Source organism: Molothrus aeneus, chromosome 5 (assembly GCF_037042795.1).
Source record: "Molothrus aeneus isolate 106 chromosome 5, BPBGC_Maene_1.0, whole genome shotgun sequence".
Taxonomy (NCBI): Eukaryota; Metazoa; Chordata; class Aves; order Passeriformes; family Icteridae; genus Molothrus; species Molothrus aeneus.
Window position 1 is genome coordinate 45,758,446 of NC_089650.1, and position 12,712 is coordinate 45,771,157.

At 40.3% G+C, this 12,712-nt stretch overlaps 1 protein-coding gene across 1 annotated transcript; it reads left to right on the forward strand.

The window, feature by feature from the left end:
- Positions 1 to 373: 373 nt before the first annotated feature.
- CAV2 (caveolin 2) lies at positions 374 to 9,976 on the forward strand. The gene is made up of 3 exons (XM_066549794.1): positions 374 to 573; positions 712 to 899; positions 7,815 to 9,976. The coding sequence occupies exons 1-3, from the start codon at positions 421 to 423 to the stop codon at positions 7,963 to 7,965; spliced, it is 492 nt and encodes a 163-aa protein (XP_066405891.1). The 5' UTR covers positions 374 to 420; the 3' UTR covers positions 7,966 to 9,976.
- Positions 9,977 to 12,712: the final 2,736 nt, after the last annotated feature.

Below are 12,712 nucleotides of genomic sequence, written 5' to 3' on the forward strand. Positions count from 1 at the left end.
TCTGTCCCTTTTCCCCTACAGCTGCAGAGGGGCACGGACACGGCCCAGCACGGCCCAGAGCGCAATCCCCTCCGCTTTTTGTTTCTGCTGCCTGTGGTTGCGATGCCACAAGCGCTGACAAAGGCCAGCCGGGCGGGAGCCCGCGGTGACAGCCGGGCACCGCACACGGACGGGGACACCCAGCGCGGCCGGGCCGGCTCAGCGCCCACCGAGCGGCTGCCGAGCCGAGGGCAGGGGCTGCCGGCGGGGGCACACCCCGAGCCCGGCCCGCGGGTCCCCAGGGCCCGGTAGAGCTCCCGCCGCCGGCGCGGCCCGCGGGGCGTGTCCCGGGCAGCCCCGCTCCGCCCCGGCCCGGCCCGGCGGGGCAGCGGCGGCGGACGGGGCAGGGCCGGGCCGGAGCCGCGCAGCGGCGGCAGCGCCATGGGGCTGGAGACGGAGAAAGTGGACACCCGCATCTTCATGGACGACGACGACAACTTCTCGCGGAGCGGCGGCCCCGCGCTGTCGGACGCGGAGAAGTGCGCGGAGGACGAGCTGGACCGCGACCCCCACGGGCTGAACTCCCACCTGCAGGTGCGGGCCGGGCCGGGCCGGGCCGGGGGCGGGCGGGGCCGGGGCCGGGGCCGGTGCTCGGGTGCCCGGCGAGGGGGATCCCCCGCGGGGTCCCCGCGTCCCTGCTCCCCGTGACGGTAGAGCCTCCTCTTGTTCCAGCTGGGGTTCGAGGATGTGATCGCGGAGCCCGAGCTCACCCACTCCTTCGACAAGGTGTGGATCTGCAGCCACGCTCTGTTTGAGCTCAGCAAGTACGTGATCTACAAGTTCCTGACTCTGGTCCTCGCCATTCCGATGGCCCTGGTTGTGGGGATCGTCTTCGCCACGCTCAGCTGCCTCCACATCTGGTAAGGGCGAGCTATGTCCGGGCTCTGCCGACAGCTCCGCAGAACTCCTCTCCTCTAGCTTTCATTATTGCCCAACCACCGGGCGCCGACTTTACACAGCTAGCCAGATATGCTAATATTAACTGCTTTGTTTCTAAAGGGACAGAAAAGGAAACAGTGCTTTCTCTGTGATTCAGTTCCCTGCCTTGGTTTTACTAGCGGTCTGCTTGGACAGCACCTACAGCAGTGCATTCCAACCTTGGCTGGCTTCTGGAGTGATAATAGTGACTGAATTTGTTTTTTGAAGTGAAGTGCAGAATTTGTTCAAACGTGTATTTTAAATGAATTATCTAGGCAGAAGTATTACTAACACCTGAAGTTATTACTAACTTTTTAGTACCGTTACCTCTTTCATTTTTTTCCTCACAGACTGAAGAAAGCTTTTGAGGCCGAAGCTGGCTCTATGTTACTGACATAGAATGTAGCACCAGTGCCTTGCATCTGGTGCATAACCATCTCTAGATGCAGTGCTCCAAAGCCCTTCCACCTAAGCAAAAAACCCTGCTTAGCTCAGGAAAGCTGCTTCTGACCATGGCACAAGTTCACAGGCAAATACACTGGCCATCCAAGTCACAGCAAACCTGTGTACTTTAAGCATAATATGATCACAAAATATCAGGAAGAGTACTTTGAGACCAGAAAGGAAGATGATGGTGGAGAAGGGGGAAAGGTGGGGACTATAATGAGGTTCAGGAAAGAACTGACAAATCCAAAAGGCTGTAGAGGAAGGCATGAATGCAGATTATTGACATATTTCTGCAAACCAAGATTTTCCGTATGCGTGAGTTTTGGGCAAAGCCTAATTTGATTTGGGTAACACTGGAATCCTTTTCCTTTTATCAAGGAAAACAGAATACAGAAACTGGAAGTGAACTCAAAACCCTAGGAATACACTGATTATCTGAACTTATGGTGGCAATCTCATGGGTGCAGATTTCAGTTTTTGAAAGTACAATGGCAGCTTGTGTTGTGACATTGTCAAGTCCCTTTGAAAACTGATTAATTTGAATTGTGGAACATAGTGTTTGCATAATATCCAAAGGAGTTGCAGTGCATTTCAGGGAGGCCCACTTGCTGTATCTCTTGTTCCCAAATTGTTACAAACAAACAGTTCATAGGCATAGTGTTGCCCAGATTTTTAGATTTGTCAGGTGTCACTCCACCATAGTGTGCAGTGTGACTGCAAAAGGGTATAGTGAGTATATATAGATTTCCAGTAGTGAAATATCTGTGGAAAAATTCAGTGCCAAATTTATTAAAACTGTAGTATTTTTCTTGTCCTTCACAAGGATCTTGTATCTGGATTTCACAGACTGGATACAGGGTTTCACTGATCCAGGACTCAGAGGTCAGTTACTATTTGTGCACGTAGTCCCTAGTGACTGTCTCAGGAACTGTGGGTTCTCAGTACATGTGAAATAGGACTGTCTGAATGTAGCACTTCACTTGAAAAGTTTCTCTCGATTTTCTATGAACACACTTGCTTCCCCAAGAAATCAGTTCCTTGCCCAGGTTCATTGTCACGATAGAAATGATCTTTCATTTTGATCTTCCTTGCACCTGGGATGGATGTGAAAGAATCACGTAACCCAGTAGTGCTATCTGCATCCCCTTGGACTCCATCCAGTGCTACCATCCAAAGGCAATACTGCCTCTTATTCCCACAGACTTGAGCTGGATTTGTTCCAACACAAAGGTGGAACACACTGAGACTAAGTTGGCATCTCAAAGTTGGCACCTCTTCATGTTCCAGATACCATGCGAGTGAGGAGTTCAACGTTGCTGCATTTGAGAGGGTGGTGCAAAAGCAGTGCACATGTAAAGGCTGTAAATACAGGGTACAAGGTAGTTCCCTGGTAGGCCCACTCAGTCTGAAAAAAAAGTAACTCCTTGTTTTGTACATGAAAGAAAGGCAATTCCATTATAACTCTGTCTTCAGCTGTTTAAATGTCATGGGAAGATCCTGGGGCAAACCCACCCAGAAGTCTGCCACTAAGAGTCTCTGTGCTTCACATTTATCATCCAAACCAGTGAGGTGATGATGTTGATATGTTGTAAGGGAGTCTTTTCTGGGGCTAAATTCAAAAATGTTTCAACAACTTCTGGAGGTGCTCAAGCAGAAAGGTCTGTTGATGTCACACATGTTGTTGCAGTTTTATCAGCATGTTAAAAATCCACATAAGTCTAACTCAGCATTTCTCATGCCCAAGAGCACCTTGTGAATTGCACAATCACACCCCATCACACCTGATAGTAAATGTTGTCTTTCACCTGTAAAAAGAAAGCTAAGTAAGAAATATATAGTAATACACCTCATTTTCATTTTTAACCGTAAAGATGGAGCATATTGTGTGCCCCAACCAGCTGCTTGAGCCAAAATCTGGTTTCATACTACCTGGTAAAAGATACTGATGGGCTGAACCTGGGCCAGCTAGCAGGCTGGTGATCCACATACAAGCCAGTTCAAGGAAGTCAACTTGACCTTTTTGCTGTACTGATGACTGTCATTCTCACCAGAGTACACAGGCCACACTGAGTTGTGATATCTTTCTGTGAAATTAGCAAGCTTTTAAATATGTCCTCAGATTGTAGCTCTTAAGGTTGTTGATTTTTGAACATGAACAGAACACTTCTGGTTTTACATGCAGCTCATGCAAAATTGTTGTATTTCTTGTAGATCAGTGACTGATTCTTGTTCCAAGCCACATGTTTGCAACCTCTTGGAAATTAACACTTGAATTGCATGTATGGTGTTTTCTAGTTTTATCAGAATAGCGTTCTGGTACATTGCATATTTACACTAAGAATCATAATTTGTGGATTATTATCTGGATAATTATGGATAAGTGATCCATAATATGAGTCTTGGATCTGAGATGGGCTCACTCAGCTCTATACATCATAGGCTAAAGCAGTAGGTATTCACAGCACTTCTCTGCTTGAGTTTCCATTCACAGTGCTAAGACAGAGCCATGGACTTACATGAAAAGCAGATATGGACATGCATTATTTCTTACCTTTTTTTATTCCACAACTTCATTTACAAAACTGCTGCTATCACACTCAACCCTAAAACTGTGTCCCAACTGATTGCTTGAAATCTAAATAAATTACACTACAGCTAGGAAGACCTACCTTGTAATCTGGTGGTGCTGTCTTGATGCCTCTTCTTTGATGTCCAGTACATATTGGTTTAGAAAAAAAAGTATGTGGATGTTGCCTTGCTTCTTTTGTAGTAGTTTTATCATTTCCAGTCTATGCAGGTCCTGGAATACATAATACTTGATTTTAATGCACTTCAAATACTGTGTATGAGATGTGAAAGACTTTGGTGGTTATCCATTGCCTCACTTGTCCCAATGGTTAATGGCATGCAACAAGCTGTAGAACTGCTAGGTAATTTTTAGCTTTTTCACAATGCTTGCTGGTATTGTAGAGCTATACAAGACTTTTCATTCACAATCATGATATAGTACATGGAGTTAGATAATTTAAGCACAGAAACATAGAGCATTTGAAAAATAGTATTAAGACATTTCTGAGATTCTATTTTGAAAAACATTACAGGAGAAGGCATGATTCTTCACTTTGAAGCCAGAATCTCAATTAATGGTGCATGACTGCTCCAACATTGTTGCCTATGTCTGTAAAAAGTTGACTCTCATTATCAGTGGGAATTAAACTGTGCTCTGCCATTTCCAAGAGGTGTTTGCTTCTTGACAGTGTTCGTTCAGGGCTTAGCAAGAAGAAAAAGTAACATGAGCAAACGTGAGAAACGTTGAGGGGTATAATTTTGTAGATGCCGTGCCTTGAACAGCATAAAGAGAAAATAGGATAGGAGGGAAAAAATGGGGCAACTGGCGCTTTTCAGTTCAACAGTTCCCAAAAGACACAATTCATCCCATTTGGTCAAAGGAGGGGTATTTTATAATACATATTCATAGCAAGATACAGTGAGAGGTCATATAGGTAGCTGTTTTCAGCTTAGATGACAAATTCAACAGACCTTTCGTTTTCTTCCCAATGTGGTACTACATGGTAACACTAGTAGTACCAATATGGCACCAGTGTTGATATCCTTGGGATATGCTACTTTAATTTTGCTGTTAGACATTACTCAAGCTACTTTAATTTTACTGTTAGACATTACTCAAGCAGGTACCTACCATGTCTGTGTACAAAAGTGTAGACCGGGCTAAATCCACAGCAAAGGATGGGTTTGTTATATTTTTCAGGTCACAAAAATGAATACATGGCTTCTCATGGCATTTGATTATTAATTTTTAAGTGTGACTGGTCACTCCATGGAAAGCACATTGCAGCCTCTGATAATCTGGAAGTATCGCACTGTCAGATGATATCCTGTGCAGAACAGGAGGCAGGCCTGGTACACATGTAAATACACATGTCATTTAAAACTTAGAAAATACCTTTTATGACTCTCCTTGGTGTAAAGGATTTTCTTCTCTGAGGAAGGAGGTTTGAGTAATTGTTCTATGAGTAGATGGACTTTTATTTTAAAATTGAAAGTTATTTATATTAATTAGCTTTGGTTGCTATTATGTTTCATGTATCCTCCTATGGGTTCAGCCTACATTGGGTTTTGCATGCATTTACCAGAAATTAAAAAATGTAATAAGTGTGTAAAGATTATAAAACATTACCAAAACATTTTAATGTTTATTTTCCATAAGATTATCAAAATAGGTTGAGTTCCAGTACTGTGTGAATGACCTCTACAGCAATTTCAAGTACTATGACCACTGTTTTTCCAGCCTTCTACATCTTTCTGTGAATCTTCTGCATACTGTGATACTTGTTTCATTTGTACTTTGTGTGATCCTGTCAACAAAGGGTCCAAAAGAAATGTCTTTTCTGCTTCTCTCCAGTTCAGTTAGGTTTTAAAAAAATGGGTCAAATTAATTATAGGTGGCATCAAAGGAACAATTACATTGTCCTTATAAACTATCTGAAATGGAAAAGTGGTGAAATCAGCACAAACAAAATAGCCATTTCGGGTGCGTTCCCTGTATTGCTTGAAAAATAGCAAATTTTTTTTTCCCTTTGCATTATTGATGTTTATCAGCTGTATTCTAACAGCTTAAGGCCTAGTTTTTTATTCTATAAATGATATATTCTATATGCAGTGATATTATAGGTGGTTATAAACACATAGTTTACAGGGTTCAGTTTAAAACTAGAGGCACAACTTTCCAGTAATGCTCACAGTCCTATATGGGCTGTTTCAGCAGAGACAAAAGAGAAGGTTTTAGAAAAACTATTCTTGTTTAAATCCATCTGGGCTAGCTTTGAGTAGAGCATTGATGTACTAGTATATGGCTTGCATTGTACGACAAAAGCTGTTAGATAAACACTGAAAGTAATTAATTGTGATTCTGTACATTTCTAACCTTCAAAATTTTTTAAACGTGGTAGGTATTTTCTACTTTGTTAATATGAGGAGTATGCATTGTAAATACACAGCAACTTTTTTTCAGACTTAGGATGAAATATTAAATTAGGTATTTTCTGTCATTCCAGTCAGAGTGAAAATTCTGCAGTGGAATTATGCAAATGCAAGACTGGGAATTAAATTTTGAATCCAACAGTAAAATAGGACAGAGTTTTTTATCATTGACAAAAGAATCTATAGCTTCTTTTACCTAATTTAGGAAGTAAACACATTCAGTATGGCAGAGAGATTTTTTTAAAACCTTGCACTAGTAGAACTTCAGTATTATTTATGTATACATTTAGTTTGTCTGCACCCAAATAAGAACAGCTTAGTGAAATGACCAGAGGTTTAGGCCAGTAAATGATTAAGGAAGGAGAATAATTTAAAATATTGTGGTCAGTTGTCAAGTATGCACTGGCCCTCATGAGCTGCCCGTATGTGCACTTCTGGCTCTCCTCCACTGTTAAAGTGCTTGGCTCAAGCCACCAGTAATGACATTGCTTTGGAATTGGCACACATGGAGAGCAATCCCCAGATGCTTACCAAAGCTCAGGAGATGAAAGCACAATACTTTCTAGTATGGACCCTGAGTGAATAGAAAGATCTTATCCCCGACAACCATATTCTAATGTTAATTTCTTACTCACAAATTAAGAACTTCACAGGATCAGCCCATTTTTCTGAGATGTGGCATGTACCTGTATTGTAACAATCTGATGTAACTGGATATTGCCTCCCCGTTTCTGGTCTGCTGTAGCATCTTGGAACAGGGATGGGTAGGAATGAGACACCAATGGTGTGATGTGCATGCGTGTCTGTGCACTTGCATGTGCCTGTGAGACAGACAGGTAAAAGAAACACCAGAAGAGGCAGCAGAGCAACAACAGATTGTAAAGGCTGTTTCCAGCAAATCAAACTGGGGAACATAGTGTTTCTGTCAACCCCTAAAGACCCACATTCAGATATGACCACAGCACAAGTGAGTCCTTAGGGGATGACTGCTCTTCAGCCATGGTGGGTGGCAGCAGGGTTATGGCAGATCATGTACACCAGCCCTGCCAGGAGTAGGGAGACGCAGCAAAAGTTCAGCATTCTAAATGGCATGTAAACAAATTGCCAGTTAATAAACAGAGACACAACAAAAAGAAAGATGGTGTCTACACTCCCATGTTGCATACAAATGATTCTGGCCAGAGGACCACATGCATATGCAGGTGTGAGGCCTTGAGCAAACAAAATTGATGGATAATGACTGCAAGAGTCAACTTGCTTGAATGTTTATGTTTATGTTTATATTATGAAGTTGTAAAAGGTGAGGAACCACTGCTCTTTCATAAGATGTCACGCCTGTGTTTCGTTGTCCTGATTTCCCTGTGCTGTAGCAGCACCAATCTTCAAATTGTTTGTTTTCTCTTTTGCAGGGTTGTGGTGCCTTTTGTGAAAACCTGTCTCATGGTCCTGCCTTCAGTGCAAACTGTATGGAAGAGCCTGACAGATGTTTTTGTTGTACCATTCTTTCAGAGCCTAGGCCGGTGCTTTGCCATGGTTAATATACGCCTGGACCAAGAGTAAACATCAGAGATGTGACACTGCTGTAGTTGTAGCGGGTGTTATACTTCTTTGCTAACCTAACGTACAAGCACTTACCATTCATTCCAAACTTAAATTACAATGACTGGTTTAAGTGGGAACATGCTGTTTTTATTAAAACTCATTTATTATCAGGGAGATCATTTAAGAATTAGTAGGCAATTTTCATAGCTCACTATTTTAACAACAGAGTGATCGTGGAGTATATTGGCAACACTTTATTTTAATGGTAGATTGATTGGTAGATTATGGGAGAATTCTCATGGAGGACTAAAAGCCACCACAGTGATAATGATTGGTGTTATTGCTTTAAATAAGTAAATGAATAGGCTGTGATACCTTAGACAAAACTGATCTCTAGGGTTTCACACTGACTTTAGTGCAGTTCCACCAGGGATCATTTTTGGCCTTGCTATGCAGAATGATAAACCCAGTCCTCTGTTATCAGCAGTTAAAGTGAACGTGACTCATTGCATAAACATACAGGGAAAGGAACTGTTGTGTAATTCTCCTATATTGGGGGGGAGAGAAGAAGCTCCCTAGAAGTTTATCCCTTAAAATAAGGTGTTAGTTAATGATCTGTAACATTAGCTAATCTGTATATTTTATTTAATGAGAGATTAACTTTGCTGTATATTTTGTACCTTTGTAAATGACAGTTGATCAGGTTTCTATGAAGCATAGTTTCTCTAGTATTTGAATTCTAACCAACTTATTAAGCAGCAAGAGTGAGACACTGCAAAAATTATTTTAGACAACTAAAATTTCCTTTTCTAAATTAAATAGATTTTGAGTGTTGCTGTGCAATTCTAATATATGAATTATATATGATTGTGTGTAAAAGCAAAGATTATAAGTGTTTTTATACACAATTATGCAAAAGACATGGAAATATCTGTTTATGAGAAATGGTTTTTATTAAAAATTGGGTGTAATAAATGCTACCCTGCCTATTTCTGTATATTATTGGTGTGAACATTGTGATATTTAAAGCAATAGACATTATGCTAGCACTTTAACTAGGTAGCAAGCTCTTATAGAAGGCAAGTGAGTGTACTTGGTATCCTTGTCTAATTCTCCTAACCTATTGACTTGACTCTCTCTGCTGCTTTTTTACTATTTCAAAACCTAACCCCTGAAAAAGAACTTTCTTTCTTCTGCACCTAATATGACTTTTTAAACCAGAATAACAGAAAATGTGCAGAGGTACATTAAAATTACATTTGCCTTCTGGTGGGCTTATGCTGCTGTTTTATTTAAATACAGATGGTAAATTGCAATTGTAAAATGTTTGTATGATTTAGAATGTTATTTTCTAAAATGTATCAAATTTCTTATCAAACAAGAGGTATCTAATAAAACAATAAAATGTCAGCTGTTTCCCATTTTCAACTTCATTTCTTTTCAGATTTTTCAGCTTCTAAACAAACTCTTAAAATGCCAAATTGCATAGAATACTATGCAGTTCTTCCAAATATCTGAGAGGTAAAGAAATGGATGAGTATTGATACAGATCCCCTATTATCAACTGCATTTAGTGTATTTATAGTAGAAAATGACATATCTCTGTGTGCAGTTAAGCCCATACAGAATGATTGCTATCTCTGAAGTATGTCTCTCTGCAGAATTTTGGCAACATTCAAAATAATGCTTAATTCTTTTTACAGGCGCACGCTTTCTTTACAGATGAGCTGCAGAATTTTCCTTTTCTTGTCTGTTGGCCCGTTAAAGATACCTGGATATTCTTTGTGCATTAGGAACATCTTTGTATGGCAAAAGTATTTTTAGCATTTGCGCCATTTAGAGAGGGATTCATATAGCTTTAAAAAACTGGATCTTAATGATTAGTGCCCATGGAAACTGCTCTTGTTCTTTTTTGTTCTGCAAGATGTTAGCTTGTTTTTCAGATGTGTTCTTCAAAATACCTTTCTTGTGTTAAAAATGGAAATAACTCTTTTGAAAATAAAAATTGGCCAGGCTAGGCTTGAACTCTTTTGAGAGTTATTTTCTTTTACAGCGTCCAAGGACTTTTACAAAGATATTTTCCACTGAAAAATATCCCCTTGATGAATTCATTTAAAAGAGAAAAAGAAAATAAATCAATCAGTACTAGTTCTTGTGTCTAAAAGGAGTCTTATAAAAGCCTAAGCTTTAAAGGAACCCAAGTCTGCAATTCAAGTTTTGAGAATGAGACCATTCCCCAGAGAAAGATGTATAATTTTATGGTATACATTCCTGGATATATTCACTCTTAAATAGCTTACTAAAGTCAACCAGCTCTAGCTACCACAATTAAGTAGAGTGGTTTGGTTTGTTCTTATTTTGATTTAGACTTTTCATTGATTAGTTCTTTTCTCCATTTCTCTAGCTGCTACAAGACTCAAGCAAACTTGTAATTAAAGCTCTTAGTTTCTTAGATATTTATAGCAATATCTTTCTCTGTAACAGGTGTACCTTTACTATAAGAAAATAAAAAGTGCACTCTCAGACTTGGTAAAATATTAGAAGCTTGGCATATACTCTTACTTTGTCCATAAAAGGAGTGGAAGGAAGTAGAAATATTTACAGACTCTTCAATACTCAGGTGTGAATCTGCCCCAGGCAACTCTGGCTGGCAAGTATTCTCAGGGTTTTATGGTTCTGACATACATCCTGAAGGTCTGGCACAGCATATACTGTGAATACCTCGCAGCACTGTTGGACAGTGGACTGCATGGGAGCTGGCTCTGAACTGTGTTCTTCGATGTAGGAGCAGGTCTGTCTCCAATTTGTTTGAAATGTGGACAAACCGTTCCAGCTAATCCCTTAAAAGCAACTTACAAATGAGAATTTAGGCAAAGGAGTCCAGAAATTGAGTCTCATTGTCTGCAACAAATGTAAGAAAATTTACGCCCGATTCAGATTACTTTGATGCATCTTCATGTCCATGGAATGGGGAAAATGTTACTGCTCATAACAAGAGTAGATTTTCCATCATCATGGTAGAGCCATTACAAGTAACAAGTGTGACGTGTTACGATTCCAGCCTGTCTCTTGTTACTGCAGACCTTAGGTCTACAACCATGAGCTGGAAACTCAGTTCTGACTTGCAAAATATTTCAGCATCTTGTTTTTCCTGAAGATCACAGCTAACATACAGAGCTCACCCTGGATTTGTGTTTATGGACTTCTTAATTTTAATTCACAGAGAAGTTTAACCTACCTACCTACAAGAGCTGTTTCCTAAAATGCTCCTAATCTGATTCTGAAGCTTTTATATTTGTATCTTATCTTTCACCACTGTAGTAGTTCACCATATAAATTGAAACAAATTCTTAACAGAATCTTTGATGTATTAGTAAATGAAAAGTCTGTTCCCACCTATCCAAAAAGTTCACTTAAGCACTCATTAAAAAGTTCAGAACATCCCTGCAGCTCTGGGACCTCAGACCACACACTTGTATAAAGTGGAAGCCAAAGAATGGTAAGTCCTTTATTTTTACAGGGTGTGATCATTCCCCCACCTGCAGAGATAAAACTATTGCTGTTATTACCTCTTTATAAAAAAAAAACATGGAAAAGTACATCTGTTTGGTTTTTTTAAAGAAATAAAAATGCAAATGGAACAAGGTCAAACACCAGACACTTCACCAGTGTTGTCTAATGTCTATGCTCGTGAAATTTAGAGTTGAAGGCCTCCAGAGATACTCGATCAGCAGTTAGGCATTAAAATTGAAGGTTTTTTCTTCATGCAGGGATTTACAAATTAGGCTAATTAATAAAGGCTAACTGTAGCTTGGTGATACTAATCTTCGTAAGCTTATTGTGAAAAAGGAAAACATCTTCTGAGAGGCAATTCAGAGGAGCTAATCATTTGAATCATCCTCTAGAGAAAAGAGTCTGTACTGATGAGTGTAAAATATTGGGCTGGGCTTGGCTTGGCTTCTTTGCTCTGCTACATAAAAAGTTGTATTTGCTGCAGAAATTGGGAAGGCTGATGGAAGCAACTAGAGTTTCAGAAAAGTAGTGAGGCAGGTTCTTCTCTACACCCTTCTCTTACAACTTGATGCCAGGGGTGAGTGTCACCTGTGTTAGATGTTCAGTTTTGGCTGTTGTATATCTTCCCCTTCCAACTGCAGTGGGAGAAAGGACTCCTTCACACAGAACTGAATCAGACCCTACTTAAGACACTCAGATGGAATAAAATATGGAGATTGACTTTTATTTCAAACCCTGAGGAAAGCTTGTCTATTTTTTCAACTGTCTTAGTTCAATAAGAGCTGCCTTTTCACCCCATGTATCTGGTTTTGCTTTTATATTTTACACTATTAGAGTTATCACAATGATACACTATCAGCAAGGGTTTACTAAGCAATGCTTAGGTAGAGAAGCATTGTAGAGAAGTAGAAGTGACAAAAGAGAAGTAGAAGTGACAAAAGAGAAGTAGAAGTGACAAAAAGCCCATCCTACATAAGCCTTAAGGAGTGGGTATTTAAGTCCCATTAAAGAGACAAGTTCTCATAGTCTGGTATTTTCTATAAAACACATGAACATTTAATAATGCAGTAGAACTGGAAGAATGGTACAGAACAGCATTGACATAGACCACTGTTCATGGTCCAGCTCAGTTTTCAAGGTATCTGGTACTGCAAAGGATACCAAAAGAGGGATTTGGTTTGCACCAGGTCTTGCAGAAATAAAGCTTTCAATCTGTTTGCCTCTCCAGTCAAGGCAGTTACAACCTATCTTG